Raw genomic sequence first — 18,697 nt, 5'->3', positions numbered from 1 at the left:
AGAAGAAGAAGAAGAAGAATCACAAAGTCAATCAAATCGTGAATTATTTGTAGTGCAGTAATAGCCTCTTCAAAGCAATGTGGGTATCACAGTATTACAAGTCTTTCATTCACTCAATCATCATATTTATCATCGCTCGTGTCTTTGGCTCAGAGCTCTAACCCAGGATTAGGTAGTAGAGAACGCCTCTGGCGTTAACCTCGCCTAGTGGTTCCCTTCAACTCAAGTACTATTAATTATTATTAACTACTCGATTATGCAGCCTGATTGGGACTTTCACTAAATGAATAGGAGTAGCTTAAAAAAAAAAAAAAAAAAAAAAAATTTTTGCCCGATTGGCGCTTTCACAAAAAAGATAGGAGTCGTTAAAAAAAAAAAAAAAAAAAAAAATAGAATTTCTTTGGGACCTGAGGGATGTTATTTTACCTTTTTTTAAAGAGGTTTGACAGAGGGAACTGTGACTGCTAGGGTCTCATCGTCCCGAAATCGAAGAGAGAAGAAAAACAGGATAGGAGAAAACCAGCCGTTCCGAGAACGAACCTTATCCGTTCAGGATAAAATCCGGCATGGTCGGGAATCGAACCCGCGGCCTAGCACTTACAAGGTTGGCTATTTTACCTTTAACAGCTCCAGCGGCGCCCAGATGTAGTACAGCCGCCAACATACTGAATATGCACTTGAGTTCTACCTCTGTGATGTTCAGAGTAGACATGGCCGCACAGAGTCGAACGAAATCCATCAAACCCCTCTGTGTATCTTCATGCTGAAAAAAAGCAAACGTCCAGACAATTGAACGAAAAAAAGTGCAACCCTGGTTTTTCCTAGCTCAGCAAGAAATGCCCGCCAGCCACACACGTTCAAGCAAGCTTGACAGGCAAGATGCTTGACGTGTGTGGCGAAAAAAAAAAGATCACAGGCAACCTGAAATGCCGCCTATTCCTAGCTCAGCAAGAAATGCCCGCCAGCCACACACGTTCAAGCAAGCTTGACAGGCAAGATGCTTGACGTGTGTGGCGAAAAAAAAAAAGATCACAGGCAACCTGAAATGCCGCCTATCACTTGATGAAAAGTCAATCATTTACCCTGCCTGTTTTGTGCCCAGCACACACGTTAAAGCATGCTTGACGGACCGCCTGTCAAGCATCAGCCACTTTTGAAGTATTGTGTCTCTAATGATAAAACTACGGCTTGGGACCAACCTCAGTGGTCTGGTGGTTAGCACGGCGGACTCTGGATCTGGAGGTTGGTGGTTCAAGTCCAAGTCATAAAATGTAGCATAGTGTTAATTAAGCGGGGAACGACATTGGTGACAAGCGTTTATGCCTAACACAATCAACCGGGTTGGGAATGCTACAGACGACACGAGTCCGATGGAGTTTCCACTTACCTTGGAGTAGGGTATGATGAACTGGTTCGGCTCTCCGCTATTGGTGATGACATCCAGCATCAGTTCCTTCCTCAGAGTACCATCAGCCCCCGCCAGGAGTCTATAGAGAACATGGAAGTTACTCTCGCCCTCTGGTCTACGAACTACACGATGCTTGTCTAACAGGAGGAGCTAGAATAGAATAGGACATTGTAGAATAGAGACAATATACCCTGTTTATACTACCAGCATAGAACTGAAAAGTCTCTCTCGCAGTCTTTGCAAATGTAAAAAAAAGTCAAGTCTAGCCCCCAAATAACTTGCAAAACTACGGCTTGGGACCAACCTCAGTGGTCTGGTGGTTAGCACGGCGGACTCTGGATCTGGAGGTTGGTGGTTCAAGTCCAAGTCAAGTCATAAAATGTAGCATAGTGTTAATTAAGCGGGGAACGACATTGGTGACAGGCGTTTATGTCTAACACAATCAACCGGGTTGGGAATGCTACGACATAGACCATACGAGTCCGATGAAGTTTCCACTTACCTTGGAGTAGGGTATGATGAACTGGTTCGGCTCTCCGCTATTGGTGACGACATCCAGCATCAGTTCTTTCCTCAGAGTACCATCAGCCCCCGCCAGGAGTCTATAGAGAACATGGAAGTTACTCTCGCCTTCCGGTCTACGAACTACACGATGCTTGTCTAACAGGAGGAGCTAGAATGGAATAGAATATTGTAGAATAGAGACAATATACCCTGTTTATACTACCAGCATAGAACTGAAAAGTCCCTCTCGCAGTCTTTCCAAATGTAAAAAAAAAGTCAAGTCTACCCCCCCAAATAACTTGTCTGCTTTTGCTTTTTCTTTTTTCTTTTGAAAAAATTGAAATTGAAACAGTTCATCCGAACTTTGTCATCTTTCGGGTTGTCGACCAATCCGTAGACTTCGACACATCGTGTATAGGCCGGGACCGATTGGGCTTCTCCTCCGGTAACTTTGGTATCCCAAAGACACGGTCCGCCCAGATTATTCCTGTCCAACTCGTACTTGAAATTATAACAGAATGTCGGCGCACATCTCGACTTAGACCGGTACTCATTTTCTAATATGGAATCGGTTGCACACAGCCTGTACGTTTGAGACACCGCCTTAGAATCAACGCCCACCTTAGAAATCGTTTTGACCCTTGGCACCAATTGGAGTTTAATTTTCTCAAGGGATCGGCCTTGTTCCTGATCAATACGTTCTCTCACCTGCTCGCTGAGTCTGCTGTTCACGGTACGTTCTCTGTACAGGACATTCAAAACTTCCCTCGGTGGAGATACATATTTATAAGTAGAAATGTCAAATCGAGGAGGAGGGCGTACAGCTTCACTGATTGTTGTCTCCGAAAGGAGCAATGCAAGAATTGAGAGTAAAATTTCCAGAAGTCCACGTATATCCCTCATTTTAACGCCTCTTTAGAACTGCTCTTTTTTTAAGTCAAATCGAGGAGGAGGGCGTACAGCTTCACTGATTGTTGTCTCCAAAAGGAGCAATGCAAGAATTGAGAGTAAAATTTCCAGAAGTTCACATATATCCCTCATTTTAACGCCTCTTTAGAACTGCTCTTTTTTTTAGGTTATAAATTAATAATAACTAAAACGAGTTTTTTTAATACATATAAGTCCCGTGAACTATTTTTCTCACTTCTATTCAAAATCTAAACGTTTTAAATCTACCTATAAAATAAGTTCAGATTTAGACTGCGGGAGTAAACGGACTTTAAAGCCTCATTCTGGCAGGATGAACAAGGTATAATCTATTTTAAGTTATAAATTAATAATAACTAAAACGAGTTTTTTTAATACATATAAGTCCCGTGAACTATTTTTCTCACTTCTATTCAAAATCAAATCTACCTATAAAATAAGTTCAGATTTAGACTGCGGGAGTAAACGGACTTTAAAGCCTCATTCTGGTAGGATGAACAAGGTATAATCTACATTTAGACTGCGGGAGTAAACGGACTTTAAAGCCTCATTCTGGCAGGATGAACAAGGTATAATCTATTTTAGTTTATATGTTAGGGATACCTTTACCTACCGTCTTTTATACTGCCTCTCTGCGGTCGAGATCAGACAGTTGAAAAATTAGCTCGTTAGAGTTGATTTAGTGGTTGTTTGCGTGCATCGAACATAATAATACCTATATGGAAAACTTGAAGTCCACGAAAAAACACTTGTTTTAAACATTTTGTACCTACTATTTATTAACTATAAACCAAAATGAAACCCCAAAAAATATCACTTCGTGGCATAAAAAAGACCCCGCCAAGTCGTTCCTCCCAAAATAAATCAAGTGCCCACAAAAAATAAACAAAACTCCATCCCACCCCAAAAATGATTAGAAATCAATTTTGTACCCCGCCTTTTATTTATGAACAAGCAGAGTAACTGTACAAGATTCAGGTAGGCTAGTTGAATAGAAGGTGAAATATTTTGCATAGAAATACTATCCCCATCCATCTATCAATACCCATCAATAGAATGGAGCAGTTGCAAATGGGTAAACATAATTAATAAATGGTCGAATCCTACGTAAAAAGTAGTGAAAATTTCAAATCTTAGGTCAGAACTGGCATAAAAAAGACCCTGCCAAGTCGTTCCTCCCAAAATAAATCAAGTGCCACAAAAAATAAACAAAACTCCATCCCACCCCAAAAATGATTAGAAATCAATTTTGTACCCCGCCCTTTATTTATGAACAAGCAGAGTAACTGTACAAGATTCAGGTAGGCTAGTTGAATAGAAGGTGAAATATTTTGCATAGAAATACTATCCCCATCCATCTATCAATACCCATCAATAGAATGGAGCAGTTGCAAATGGGTAAACATAATTAATAAATGGTCGATTCCTACGTAAAAAGTAGTGAAAATTTCAAATCTTAGGTCAGAACTCCGAAAAAAATAACTGTAAAGGGTCGAAAATTCAATTTTCATTTTCCGTTCTAATGAAAGAGTTCAAAGATGTGTGACGTCAGACTTCAGACAGTTGCCTCGCTAGGTAGCGCCAGTAATGCCAGTATGCAAGCGCGCTTGCGGAGGAGCAGAAAGAAGTGCGCAGAAATGTATGCACACAAACGACGATGGGAACGCTGTTTCTGCATTTGACGGTGGACGATATGGGGATCTGTGTTCCCCTCAATCCTTTGCCACTGGTGAGTAATTCTTACTGTTTACAGGGCATTCAGGGAGGGTTTTTTTTATATTTAGAGGGAACTGTAACACTAAGGTCTTATCGTCCCAAAATCGAAGAGAGAAGGAAGACAGGAGAAAGTCAGCTGTTCCGAGAACGAACCTTGTCTGTTTAGGATAAAGTTCGCACCGGGCGGGAATCGAACCCGTGACCCAGCGCTTACGAGGTAGGCACGGTAGCGTCCAAGCTACATAACTAGGCTGACTTTTATATGTGCTGATTAATTTTTACTTTCTATCACGTTATCTTTTTATTTTAATTTAAATTTTAAAGGGATCAGTCTCACCCCAGCAGTATAAATGAGGTATATACTATATATTCTTTTTTCAGACTACATGGGGACTGAACAGATCTTTATTCATGGAAAATGATTCCTGCTCTGCAGTGGTGATTACATTGGAATCTACCAGCATAGAAGCTTGCAGCTCTGGGTCCCTTGTGTCCAAAGGTAAGACCCTGTTCCAGAATTTGGTGTTCATCCAGCCCCAAATCGGACTGAAAAGTGCCTTTATCGCGGCAGATAGAACTTATTTGTCGATCAGACTGAAAAGTCCCTTTTCTTCTTCAATCAATAGCGTAGTGGTCAAGGCGTTCGCTTGCTAAACAGAAAGACCAGCCAAGGTATTGCATTTAATCCTCATTTTATTCTCAATTATTTGAAAACTCGAGAGTATAATATGAAATTTCAAGAGATTCGGTGGTAAAAATGCCTCGAGCTTAGACATCCCCGCCTAAAAGTTACTTTTCTTCATTCAAGAATCCATTTGTTTTTTGTTTGATCATAATATTTCTCCTGTATCTCCTGAATATTTCACGTTTTAAAATACACGAAACCATTTTAAAATTTATAATTTTAACAATGTTGTCTCATTCCCTCAGGCCAATTCATAGGTCTCTGCCTCAGATTCGCGGACGACTTTGAAACCTCTCTAGACGATTGGAAGCCCGATCCCTCTTTTAGGATTATTGAGATATTGGGAAAATCCTACAATGCTGCAGTGAGCACCAAAGTTGTGACATAATAACACAAAGAAACTGCATCTTGCCTTTTTGCGCATAGCGACCGGTGCCAGCATGGTAGGTAAACATTGGACTTTAGGATTATTGAGATATTGGGAAAATCCTACAATGCTGCAGTGGGCACCAAAGTTGTGACATAATAACAAAGAAACTGCATCTTGCCTTTGTGTATCATGTGCTGTTATTTCGCAAACGCTTTAATTTTCCCTGCTTCCAGGTACATTATGAATCTCGCACGGTCCCAGACGATGGACATTGGATTTAGGATTATTGAGATATTGGGAAAATCCTACAATGCTGCAGTGAGCACCAAAGTTGTGACATAATAAGACAAAGAAACTGCATTTTGCCTTTTTGTATCATGTGCTGTTATTTCGCAAACGATTTAATTTTCCCTGCTTCCAGGTACATTATGAATCTCGCACGGTCCCAGACGATGGTATAGAGAATGCTTTCATATCAATCATTAATGTATGAAGCAATGATAATGGACGTAAATACCTCATGTTATCTACACTGGCAGCTGTAGACTTCGTTTATGTACCTTCACTAAAAGTCTACTTGGCAGAATCCAATCGGACATTATTACTTTCAGGCCAGCCTAGTTAGCTTGGAAGGTAGTGCGTCTGCCTTGTAGCGCTAGGTCGCAGGTTCGGTTCCCGCCGCAGTGGATTTTATCCGGAACGGATAAGGTTCGTTCTCGGTACAACCCGCTTTCTCCAATTCTGCCTTCTTCTTTTCGATTTTGAGACCATAAAACCTCCGTTGTTACAGTTAACTCTATCAAAGAAAGTAAAAAAAAAAAAAAAAAAAAAAAAAAAAAAAGAAAAAAAGAAACTAGGTGATTCAGACGGGGCTATAAATAGGCCATGTCTAGTGTCTATGGTTAACAGGCCATATTGATTCTCTATCTCTTGGCCTAGGCATAATCATCTATGACTAAACTAAGAAGCAATACTGCCCGTCTACATAATCTACAATTCATTCACTCCGTAAACAGACGTTAACTCAAGGAATATCAACATTAAATACTTGAAATTTCACCAAATTGGCATCAAATTGAATCTGTTAGCAACTAAAGGAATTACTACATCAAATTGGACACTTGAAATTTCACATGGAATTCAATACACAAATATGAATCTCAAGGATTCACCATCAATTTTTATAATGGAACGTCCATTTCAGTTCAATATGGATCTTTCGAATCCATCGTTGTTGGCTTAACTGAATTGTGAGAGTGTGAGACTCACAGCTACTGGTATCCAAAGTATGCAAATTGAATAAAGTTGAGATCAGAGGGTAGGCTAATTTGAGAATAGGGTTCCCCAATAAAGAATCTATTTGCAAAGAACTAATCTAGCGATACTCAACCTGAGGTGCATTTTCCATCCGGGGAAACTTTCGAAAATGGAACCGATCCCGCCATCTTGGATTTCCCATGGTTTAGTACAGGCGCTATTTCAGTTTCCAAAAGGGAATTCGTTTCGTTTCCAAAAGTTTCCCGCAAGGAAAATACAAATCTTGTTTTGCCACTGGCCACATCTGAGCGCCAAGGCCCGCACAGAAAAGTTTGGCGGACCACATGAGGCCCACGGGTCGCAAGTTGAAAACGGCTAGTCTAATCTACTAGCAGAATTAAATCAATACTTGGTTCATTTGGATCTGAACTTCACACTATTCGTATGGAACTTCACAAAGTTACTGAGTCTTTCATCAACATAATACATATTAAGTTATTAAGCAAGCGCGACCTTCATCATTCCCAAAGCACAACCGCTAAAATTTTGTACATTGAAAAATGCCTCAAATCTGGTGGGTGTGTCTGGGTTTTTAAACTCTTCATCCCCACACCATTTTTCCAGGTTAGACTTTACTTGAGCTTCATCTTCTGGAACCACCGGCAGATAGTAAAACGGCATACGGTAATAACTGAGAAGTCCCTGTTTCTCACTTCTCTCGTGGATGAGGTAGGCTACTAGCTTGTCACGAGGCTGGTCGTGATACACACACAGACAGGCATCGCGAAGAACCGGAAATTTCTCTACGTCCTGCTTTTGCTTTTTCTTTTTTCTTTTGAAAAAATTGAAATTGAAACAGTTCATCCGAACTTTGTCATCTTTCGGGTTGTCGACCAATACGTAGACTTGGACACATCGTGTATAGGCCGGGACCGATTGGGCTTCTCCTCCGGTTAGGGAGGGAGAGAGGGAATGACAAATGGGTGGAGGAACATGGAAAGGAAGAGAGAGAAACAAAAGGAGAAGGAGAGATGGAAATCTTATTGGAAATCTTAGGACCGGTTTTGGCTCTGATATGTGGGTTTTCCCCAGCCAGACAAATTACCGAGACTTTTTCTCAGACAGACTGCCTTTATATCAATAATTGTATCTAGTCCCCAAGATGTCAGACATCTTCAGACAGACTATCTTAACTGTCTAGTCGCCAACATTTCAGACATCAGATATGACCATGTATTTTGGACAGCTTAATGACATCAGAGGGTGATAAAATGTCCGATTTAAAATATTTGATCCAACATGTTTTTAATTAGCAAAAAATAAATAGATAAATTGTTTTTTTTTTATCTTCGTTAGCGGAATATGTAGCTGTGTAGCTAATAACGGAGGTGGGTGGATTTTGGTTTTTCACATTATTATTTATTATTATTATTATTATTATTTTTAATCTCTAATCCTTTTTCCCATCACAGAATTCTTGATGATTTCTTTTTCTTCTTATTCGTCGTTTTCTTCTTCATCTCATCAGACTTCTTAGCGATTTCATGTCCTCTCCTACACATATCAACCCGTGCAAATTGAACGTCTACACGGTAAAGTCAAACATCACAGCTCACACATCAAACGAACTTGAAATGGTCACTCCACTTCTACAGGGTGTCTGAAAAGTTCTGACCTAGCATGGATAGTGTGAAGGGTACCGCGCTTGCCTGGTAAGCGCTAAGTCGCGGGTTTGCTTCACACCCCACTTGAACTTTATCCTATACAGGTAAAGGTGTCTCCAAACAGGTAATGGTTTCCTCGTTGATCGACCGACCGGACGATCAACGAGGAAAAACTATGTTATCGACGCAGTGTGGACGATTCAGTCGACATCGATTACACTAAAAAAAAAAAAAAATATATATTTTTCAAGGCGATGCACCGTTGATTCTGATCCAAGGCGTATGGTTTTCGTTTCAAAGGAGTCCATTCTGTGTATTACATGAGAACCGCTTAATATTTCAATACGATTCTCTTCTTTTTCATCAAGCAAACTCCTTGAATATAAAGGAATCTGGTTAGGGGCCGTTAAACAGAGAGTAGACTAGTGTCTAGCTGTGGGACTATAAACAGGGAGACCTGCTAACCAGTAACCATCCTAGCTAGCTGGTAGTTTTCTCTGCTTTGAAAGGCGACTATGTATGGACAGTGGACACACCGTAAGGTTCGTTCTCGGAACGGCTGGCTTCCTCCTATCCTGTCCTCCTTCTATTCGATTACGAGACGATAATAGGTCCTCTGTTACAGTTCCCTCTATCGAAAATCGACCAGTCAGAAATGATGTCTTCCTGAACTTACAAGGTGTTCATGCAACTCTGGTCCAACCTGTATAAATCGATAATTAAGATCTTGAACTTGGAATAATCCTACACTTTTTTTATGTTAATAATTATGATTATTGATGATGTATTATTAATACCTACATATGTATGGTTGGGGGCAGGGACATTAGTGCTCCCTTTGGTATGTTTTCATTGATCATAAATCTATCTATCGATGTTTGGTGAATTTTGGCAACATCCTAGGTACCTTAGGTGCCTATTCCTATTTTTCATAGGTAGGTATAACTATAAATAACTATCTATGTATAATAACCAGCAAATTAGTCGCCATAGTTGAGCCAGAGGTCTTTGAAATATGATTTATTTTGTTGAGAGGGGGCGGTAAGTTCCAATTGAATTTTTTTTTTTTTTTTTTTTTATGTCTACAGTTTAGACAAGGAGTAAAATCAGCAATAGAGGGAGTTATTGTACACGGTTAAAAATAAATAAGAACTGATTTATATTGAAAAAAAAATCTCTCTAATATTTGTCCACTAAACTATGTATAATCTTCGAAAAATAGAGTCTGCAAAGCTGGCACCGCTCTGGTTGTGGCCAGTGGAGGCGGGGTTCTGAAACCCGGGGGTGTCCACTAGGAGCAAGGAACACACAGTGGGCCAGCATAGGTATGAATGAGGTTAGAGGCGTATCTACAGCGTAGTGTGTGAAGTACGCTGGATTCATTTAGGTGCCGGAGAGAGCATAGGTCTTCACAGGTGTCGTACTGAGAGGGGTTACACTGAAAGCAAAGAAAAAGGAATTTTATACGTCCTCGTGCTGTTAAGGTGTGTCTACACACGGACGACCGGCCGTCGATCGATGTCAACTGAACCGTCCACACTGCCTCGATAACGTAGATTCACCTCGTCCACGGTCACCTCCACCCCCCGTCACCTCCACTTTGACCTTGACCTTCCCGTCCCTGGCATTGGAGAACAACCTCCGTGGCCGAGTGGGTATCACACTAGGCTTGCATGCAGGAGGTCCGGGTTCGATTTCCGGCGGGGCCAAAGTTTTTTTCGGCCCTGTGCTTGGAGTTCGGGGTGCACTCAGCCTCGTGAGGACAATTGAGTAGCTACTTGATTCGAGTAGCGGACCAGTGGCGACATAACCAGTGTAAAAAGATTATTGACATATGGATATTGATTGCAAAGGCACTTAGTAATGTTGTGAGAATTTGAGATTTGATTCGTTTTTGTTTTATTGATGGTAGACTTAGTAACTTTGTGAAGGTTCATTTTAAGTATCTAAATATGAAAATAACTTTTACTCTTCACTGGTTTTGGTTGATAGGTTTGTTTTATATTATTGTAACATGACTTAACTTACAGACTAGTTTCACCCTTTCGGGCATCATCAGTGTTTAAAAAGAACCTATTGCACAAGAAGTAGGTATTTAAAATAATTCAGAAAAATGAATTAATTAATTAATTAACAGTTTAAAAGAAGAAAATTAAACCAAATTTTTTAAATTTTGAAATTTTTGAAAATTACCGCCAAGTGTCTGGTGAAGTGAATAAAGCCGTATCTAAATATGAAAATAACTTTTACTCTTCACTGGTTTTGGTTGATAGGTTTGTTTTATATTATTGTAACATGACTTAACTTACAGACTAGTTTCACCCTTTCGGGCATCATCAGTGTTTAAAAAGAACCTATTGCACAAGAAGTAGGTATTTAAAATAATTCAGAAAATTGAATTAATTAATTAATTAATTAACAGTTGTTTTTTTTTTTTTTTTTAATAATAATTTCCTCTCACCTTCTCCACATCGTCCTCATCCACTGTCACCTCTACCCCCGTCACTTCTACTTTGACCTTGACCTTCCCGTCCCTGGCATTGGACAGGGGACGAGCCAGCGTGAATCCAGCCCTGTGAACGAGCCATAGCTTCTCTGCGTCTAGCCAGGACTTTTCCGACGCTAGCTGCTCTTCTGATTTCGCCTGCAATCAAAGAGGAAGAGATTTCTGATATACCCTGTTCATACTGCAAGAATGAGACTGAAAAGTCCCTTTTATTGCAACATTCTAACACAAGGTCTTGTGTATTTGGTAAATGTACACCAGAATAGGTGTACATTTTGTAATAAAAAGTGGGGTAATAAATAAGGGACCTTTTAGATTACGAGAGGGAAGATTTATTTTGTTCCGGCCCTATCCCAGGAACGACTTTTTTTTTTTACATCGTTTTACTTAATTTGATATCTCTGTTGTTGATGGTGTTTCGGTCAAATCTTGTAACTAACTTTTGGGGCAATTTTTATTACCAGGCCAATTAAATTGAAATTTTGTACACTTAAGTATGTTGGATGAAAATAGAATATTCTATGAAAAAAATCGGGTCTTTACGTAGTAAAACCATGTTTTAAAGAATTTTAAAGCTACTACATGCTTTAAATAGAAAATAACCCGTGTATAGTGTACTCTATTTGAAAAACATCGATTTTATGTATAAATCACTGACATAGCACCTACCACTGACATACCAACAAAATATCTTCATCTTCGCAGAAATTTCCTAAAACTCATTTTACCGTCATCAATCTGACCTTGGTCCTCCGTGTTAATAAAAATGTTAATTAATAGCTGGAATTATACTCTAGTCAGTTACTTAGTCATACATATGTACTTGTATGTAAAATGTACATAGGTACTTGGCCATTTATACATATGTGAACATATGTAAAATACATACAATATGTACTTAGTCATGTATGTACACCCCACTCGATCAATCTAATACGAGAGACCAGCGAACGTCAAATGTATAGGTTGGTATTGGGTAACAGAAGGAGAAGAGTATGTAAAATACATACAATATGTACTTAGTCATGTATGTACACCCCACTCGATCAATCTAATACGAGAGACCAGCGAACGTCAAATGTGTAGGTTGGTATTGGGTAACAGAAGGAGAAGATGGAGGGAGAGAGCGAGAGAGATAGGAGGAGAGAAGGAAGAAAGAATCTCTCCCTTCTTACGTCCTTCTCTAGGAAGAAGAGAGGGAGGGAAAGAAGAAAGAGGGGGGAGGGAGGGAGAGAGGGAATGACAAATGGGTGGAGGAACATGGAAAGGAAGAGAGAGAAACAAAAGGAGAAGGAGAGATGGAAATCTTAGGACCGGTTTTGGCTCTGATATGTGGGCTTTCCTCAGGCAGACAAATTACCGAGACTTTTTCTCAGACAGACTGCCTTTATATCAATTGTATCTAGTCCCCAAGATGTCAGACATCTTCAGACAGACTATCTTAACTATCTAGTCGCCAACATTTCAGACATCAGATATGACCATGTATTTTGGACATCTTAATGACATCAGAGGGTGATAAAATGTCCAATAACTTGTAAGGTAGCCTTGTCTGCCTTGTAACCGATAGGTCGAGGAGTTCGATTTCGACAAGGGGCGGATTTTATCCTCAACTCTTCTACCCAGTCTTCCTTCTCTCTTCGCTTTCGGGACGATAAGACCTTGGCCGTTAAAGCTCCCTCTATCAAGACTCTTTAAAATAATAAAAACTTGGGTGGATACTGGATAACTACTAAATACACTTCAAATTATAAAATTGATGAGAACATACCTGTATAGACGCAGAGGCAATGAGTCCGGTCTGATCGAAGTCCAGTGAAAAAATATGAGATACTCGGGTAGCGTTAATATTAAGACAGGTCCGAGCTGAACCAAAGGCTTCCAATATCACCCAAATAGCACTCAACTTATCCACTGTTAGAATCTGAGGAGAGAGAGATAAGATTATTCCCTGTAGAGAAGACATACGTGTAGAAGAGCTTACAATATAAAAAGCCTGAAATTAAAACTTAAAATAAAATGATGAAAGCAGTATCTCTACTTCTCTAGTACACATTAAGACAGGTCCGAGCTGAACCAAAGGCTTCCAATATCACCCAAATAGCACTCAACTTATCCACTGTTAGAATCTGAGGAGAGAGATAAGATTATTGGTTGCGTGGAATTCTGATCCAAGAAGCAAGGTTTTCGCCGGCAGTCAAGCTCAAACCGCGGTCTGTAAGACCGTCGCCGCGCGCCGTCGGAACGTATGTGGCGGAAAAAGCTTCATACCTAGGTCCTCGCCCGATCTGACAAACCCAGGTCCACCTCTGTGGCCGAGTGGTCTCAGCCCGGAGGTGCTAGGTGCGAATCCTGGCCAGGACGGAAATTTTCCAACAAAACTTTTCCGTTTGGAGAAGCATGGAGGCATAAATGTAACTGAGCGGTGGAGTAGATGTGTGCCGGCATGTCCTCAGAGCTGCACCCTTTGAACATTTGGGCCACCTGAGGAGAGAAAAGAAACACTATTAAGGTGTGTCCACACCCAGTCGACGGCCGTCGGTCGATCGACATCGATCAATGGGAATTGACGTCGATTGACGGCCGGTCGACTATGTGTGGACACCATAAGATACACACCATAAGATTCCTATGGACAATTGATTTTTTGAAAATCGTCCTCTCTATCTCTTTTCTAAAGCCGGCTGTAAAAGCGGCGATGCTACGTAAAATGCACCAGTTCCCAATGGATCACTGAAGTTAAGCAACATTGCGCAAGGTTAATATCCGGATAGGTGATCATCTGGTTTTCGGCCCAGGTCGCCCAAACTTTGCAGACAGGTTCTTTATAAAATCAGGTAGATCAAAAGTTTCAGCAGGGTTGAAGCTCGAGAAGTGTACGGTTCGGTCGTTATTTAGGGCGAAAATTTGCAACAGCTCGAAAATATTCGCTAATGTAGGGACTTCAGTTTTTGGCCCAGTATTAAAATGTAGATCAAAAGTCAACCTGGGCCGAAGGCCGACCCTATTTAAATAGGAAAAGGCTAGGAAGAAGAAGATTCTATTCTACTTAGCATAGGTATGAATTCTATTCTATTCTATTCGACTTAGCATAGGTATGAATTCTATTCTATTCCATTCCATTCTATTCTATTCTACTTACTTTGTCGGAATAGATAGCGAGGGGTGCCACAGGGTTGATGATAATGGACGTAGGGCCAGCATAGGTATGAATGAGGTTAGAGGCGTATCTACAGCGTAGTGTGTGAAGTACGCTGGATTCATTTAGGTGCCGGAGAGAGCAGAGGTCCTCGCAGGTGTCGTACTGAGAGGGGTTACACTGAAAGCAAAGAAAAATTAACTATAATGTCCCCCGAAGAAACTGCCAATTTGATGATGGAATTTTTCCGGCTTTCTGACAAAGCCAATAACCCAACAAAGATGAAATGCCAAATATAGGTATGTACAATGTCAAAATATATAAGAGTTCGGGGTGCACTCAGTCTCGTGAGGACAACTGAGTAGCTACTTTAATCGAGTAGCGACCAGTGGCGGCATAACCAGTGTAAAAAGATTATTGAAATATGGATATTGATTGCAAAGGAGGCACTTAGTAATGTTGTGATATCCACAAAAGTAATGAAAAAGAAAGAAATAGCAAAGGTTGAGTGCAAAGGGCATCCACTCGTAAAATTGCTGTAGCCAAAACCAAATGTGATCCCAAAACAATCACCCTAGCTAGGGCTGATTGAGAGGCTGACGAAAAACAGCGACCCTGTTGGAACACGGGAAAAGGCGAAGAAGAAGCAGTCTATAGTCTATCGCAGACACGAAAAGTAAAGTAAAGTCTATCGCTGACACGGAAAGTAAAGTAAAGTAAGTAAGTCTATCGCAATGCAGCAAAACTATTGAATTTGCTCTCAGCGACCAACGTGTGGATATTCAAAGTTATTTTTTGTAAGAATGATAATTGAAATGAACATTAAGTGCGAACTTTCTTTTTCAACGTGCCTATACGGATACTATAGCTTTTTCTCTCTCTCTCTCTCTCTTCTTCTTCTCCTTCTTTAAAGTCTGTGAGGCTGAAAAAGTTTCAGACCTGACTAGGTCGGAGGCTCTTTCCGACACACACGACTAGACTGTCGGGAGCGGAAATAAAATCACTTGTTTGCATGTCCAGCAAAACCCAACAACCTGAACCCTATTTCCCTATGGAACAGCCCTAAAGAAGCTGCTCGTTTCCTTGGCCTTAACACAGTTTAATGGACGTGGTAGTCGAAAACGTAACCACTACCAACAACACTAAGAGAACAATTAGAAAATTAGTACATGTTGTCTAAGGAACTTTGTTAACTAGAAGTGCTTCTTGGATTTCTTCCAGTATATCCCCCTTTCTCACCTTGTTAACAGAGCCAGCAGTGACGGCTAGATAGCGTAGTGCGTGTTGATAGTTGGTGGTTTTGCCCGAGCCAGATCGGCCCAGGAATAGAGCGCTGTGGTCCCGTCTGGTACTGAGTAGACTGCGGTAGATAGACTGAGCGGTGGAGTAGATGTGTGCCGGCATGTCCTCAGAGCTGCACCCTTTGAACATTTGGGCCACCTGAGGAGAGAAAAGAAACACCATCAAGGTGTGTCCACACCCAGTCGACGGCCCTCGGTCGATCGACATCGATCAATGGGAATTGACGTCGATTGACGGCCGGTCGACAATGTGTGGATGTGGACACACCTTAATATTCCTATGAACAAATGATTTTTTGAAAATCGTCCTCTCTATCTCTTTTCTGAAGCCGGCTGTAAAAGCGGCGATGCTAAGTAAAATGCACCAGTTTCCAATGGATCACTGAAGTTGAGCAACATTGCGCAAGGTTAATATCCGGATGGGTGATCATCTGGTTTTCGGCCCAGGTCGCCCAACCTTTGCAGACAGGTTCTTTATAAAATGTAGATCAAAAGTTTCAGCAGGGTTGAAGCTCGAGAAGTGTACGGTTCGGTCGTTATTTAGGGCGAAAATTTGCAAAAGCTCGAAAATATTCGCTAATGTAGGGACTTTAGTTTTTGGCCCAGTTTCAAAATGTAGATCAAAAGTCAACCTGGCCCGAAGGCCACTATTTAAATAGAGAAAGGCTAGGAAGAAGAAGATTCTATTCTACTTAGCATAGGTATGAATTCTATTCTATTCTACTTAGCATAGGTATGAATTCTATTCTATTCTACTTACTTTGTCGGAATAGATGACACACAGTGTGAGTGGAGGGAGCGAGGGACCGGTTGATCAGAGCCCCGACACTGTTGAATACCTGCGAAAAATAGAATGGAAAATAATTTAGAACTTTAAGTTGTGGCCAGTGGAGGCGGGGTTCTGAAACCCGGGGGTGTTTACTAGGAGCAGGGAACACACGGTATGAGTGGAGGGAGCGAGGGACCGGTTGATCAGAGCCCCGACACTGTTGAATACCTGCGAAAAATAGAATGGAAAATAATTTAGAACTTTAAGTTGTGGCCAGTGGAGGCGGGGTTCTGAAACCCGGGGGTGTTTACTAGGAGCAGGGAACACACGGTATGAGTGGATGGCGCGAGGGACCGGTTGATCAGAGCCCCGACACTGTTGAATACATGAGAAAAGAAGAGTGGATGGTGTATAAAGTATGGTTTCCCGGAGGTACGGTAAGTTATTCAGAGCTAAAGTTGTAATTTTGATTAAAAAATATTGTAGCAAATACATAAGACCTTGTTTAGACTGCGGAAGTAAAGGGACTTTTCAGTCTCATTCTGGCAGGATAAGCAGGGTATATTCTATTTTGGAAAAAAAATCTATTCAATTATTTGTTATCTAATGCCTGAGATTGACTATTGTGTCAGTTTTCTATAGAATAGAAGATAATTTAGAAAGTTAAGAAGTGTTTAAACTTCGTTCCAAGAAGGCATTGTTTGGTCGTTATTCAGAGCCAAAGTTCCGCTATTTTGGGCTTTAAAAGAAAGATGAGTGTTTCACCGCCATTTTAGTCTTCTTGCAATGAAACAACTGCTACATTAGACTCATATGGTTGTGTCCTAGCCTCCTAGCATTCCCATCCCGTAGTATGCCTCTCATCAGATGGGCGAGAAGAGACACAATACTTCCCATTTAGGTGCTGGGTCAACACAAGAACACCAGAAAGTAACCCGTTGAAATATTTGCAATCAAAAAACGAGTACGGTACAAATTTTTAATCGATGATGGTGGGAATCGAACCCGGGACCTTCTCCTATGCTGTAAAAAGACCCATTTTCGTATGAAAGGAAAGTTTGATGAAATTGCCGCTCACCTCCGAGTACAAATTAGCAGCGAACACTGAAATTCTGTTTCGTGTTAATATAGGCCGGGCGGTGCTGCGAACTCTTGACGTTCGCGCGCCTCCCGGCGCGCTTGATTATTGAAATGAACATTAAGTGCGAACTTTCTTTTTCAACGTGCCTATACGAATACTATAGCTTTAGCTGTGAATATGTTCAAATAAATAATATACGGATACTCTGGCACAGCTGGCACTACGGAATCAGCATAACCTGTGCCATTACGTAAACATACGCATGGGTAACTTGAGGTGAATTAAGCTGACCTGTTGGCCCGGGCATATAGGAATTTTGTGGACTTGATGACTAGAAAGGCGAGATTTTGTGACTAATGGCTAGGCTCACAATTCACAATCAAAGTTTAGTGTGCCAGCCTAGTTAGCTTAGTTGGTAGTGCGTCTGCATTGTAAGCGCTAGGCCGCGGGTTCGATTCCCGCCCGGGGTGGATTTGAAAGAAAAATTTTTTTTTTAAAAAAAAAAAAAAAAAAAAAAAAAAATCAACACCTACCGAAATGAAATTTGCTGATTTGTGAACCCTGTCCCTTAGCAATGCTTTTTAAGGAAGGCTACATTCCTGAGAGCTTGTTAAGGGGTTTATACCGGGTGGGAATCAAACCCACAACCTAGCGCTTACAAGGCACAAGACAGGCGCGCTACCCTCCAAGATAATGAGGCTGGCTTGGAAAAATGTCACTTGGAATTTAAGCAACCTACCCAATCGAGTTTTGATAAAGTGGAAAACCACAGAAAGTACCTATTCAATCAAGGTTTTAGAAAATCACAGGACGTATCAATCGGCCAACCTCCACCCACATTCTCCCGTGTAGACACTCTGTATACGTCTGATAATATCAGATGGAGATAGTCCAAAGTTGGCTCGAATATAAATTTCTCCTTATATGTCAATGTAGACACCACGCGAAAGTAAATAAGACGTAAGAGGCGACACGTATTATAAGTTTACAGACCGTTCACACTGCACGAAATTTTCTTCGTCATTAATTTTTCTTCGTTAGAAGTTACATTTTTTCCAAATATTTCTTCGTTGGCAATGTGAACACACTTTCATTTGTATCCAAATATTTCTTCGTTGGCAATGTGAACACACTTTCATTTGTATCCAAATATTTCTTCGTTGGCAATGTGAACACACTTTCATTTGTATCCAAATATTTCTTCGTTGGCAATGTGAACACACTTTCATTTGTATCCAAATATTTCTTCGTTGGCAATGTGAACACACTTTCATTTGTATCCAAATATTTCTTCGTTGGCAATGTGAACACACTTTCATTTGTATCCAAATATTTCTTCGTTGGCAATGTGAACACACTTTCATTTGTAT

At 40.7% G+C, this 18,697-nt stretch overlaps 1 protein-coding gene across 1 annotated transcript in view; it reads right to left on the bottom strand.

The window, feature by feature from the left end:
• LOC103507429 (unconventional myosin-XVIIIa) overlaps positions 1 to 18,697 on the bottom strand; it is a gene marked incomplete in the record, with an annotated part of 97,720 nt that overhangs the window by 70,840 nt on the left and 8,183 nt on the right. The window contains 5 exon segments of the mRNA XM_026822286.1: positions 619 to 763; positions 1,388 to 1,558; positions 12,809 to 12,961; positions 13,462 to 13,521; positions 14,180 to 14,356. Of these exon segments, the coding sequence (XP_026678087.1) occupies positions 619 to 763; positions 1,388 to 1,558; positions 12,809 to 12,961; positions 13,462 to 13,521; positions 14,180 to 14,356 (706 nt within the window).

The sequence above is a fragment of the Diaphorina citri genome, unplaced genomic scaffold (genome assembly GCF_000475195.1).
Source record: "Diaphorina citri unplaced genomic scaffold, Diaci psyllid genome assembly version 1.1 scaffold312, whole genome shotgun sequence".
In the NCBI taxonomy this organism is placed as follows: domain Eukaryota; kingdom Metazoa; phylum Arthropoda; class Insecta; order Hemiptera; family Psyllidae; genus Diaphorina; species Diaphorina citri.
The sequence above is the reverse complement of the archived record's forward strand: the minus strand, read 5'-3'. Positions and strand labels throughout refer to the sequence as shown.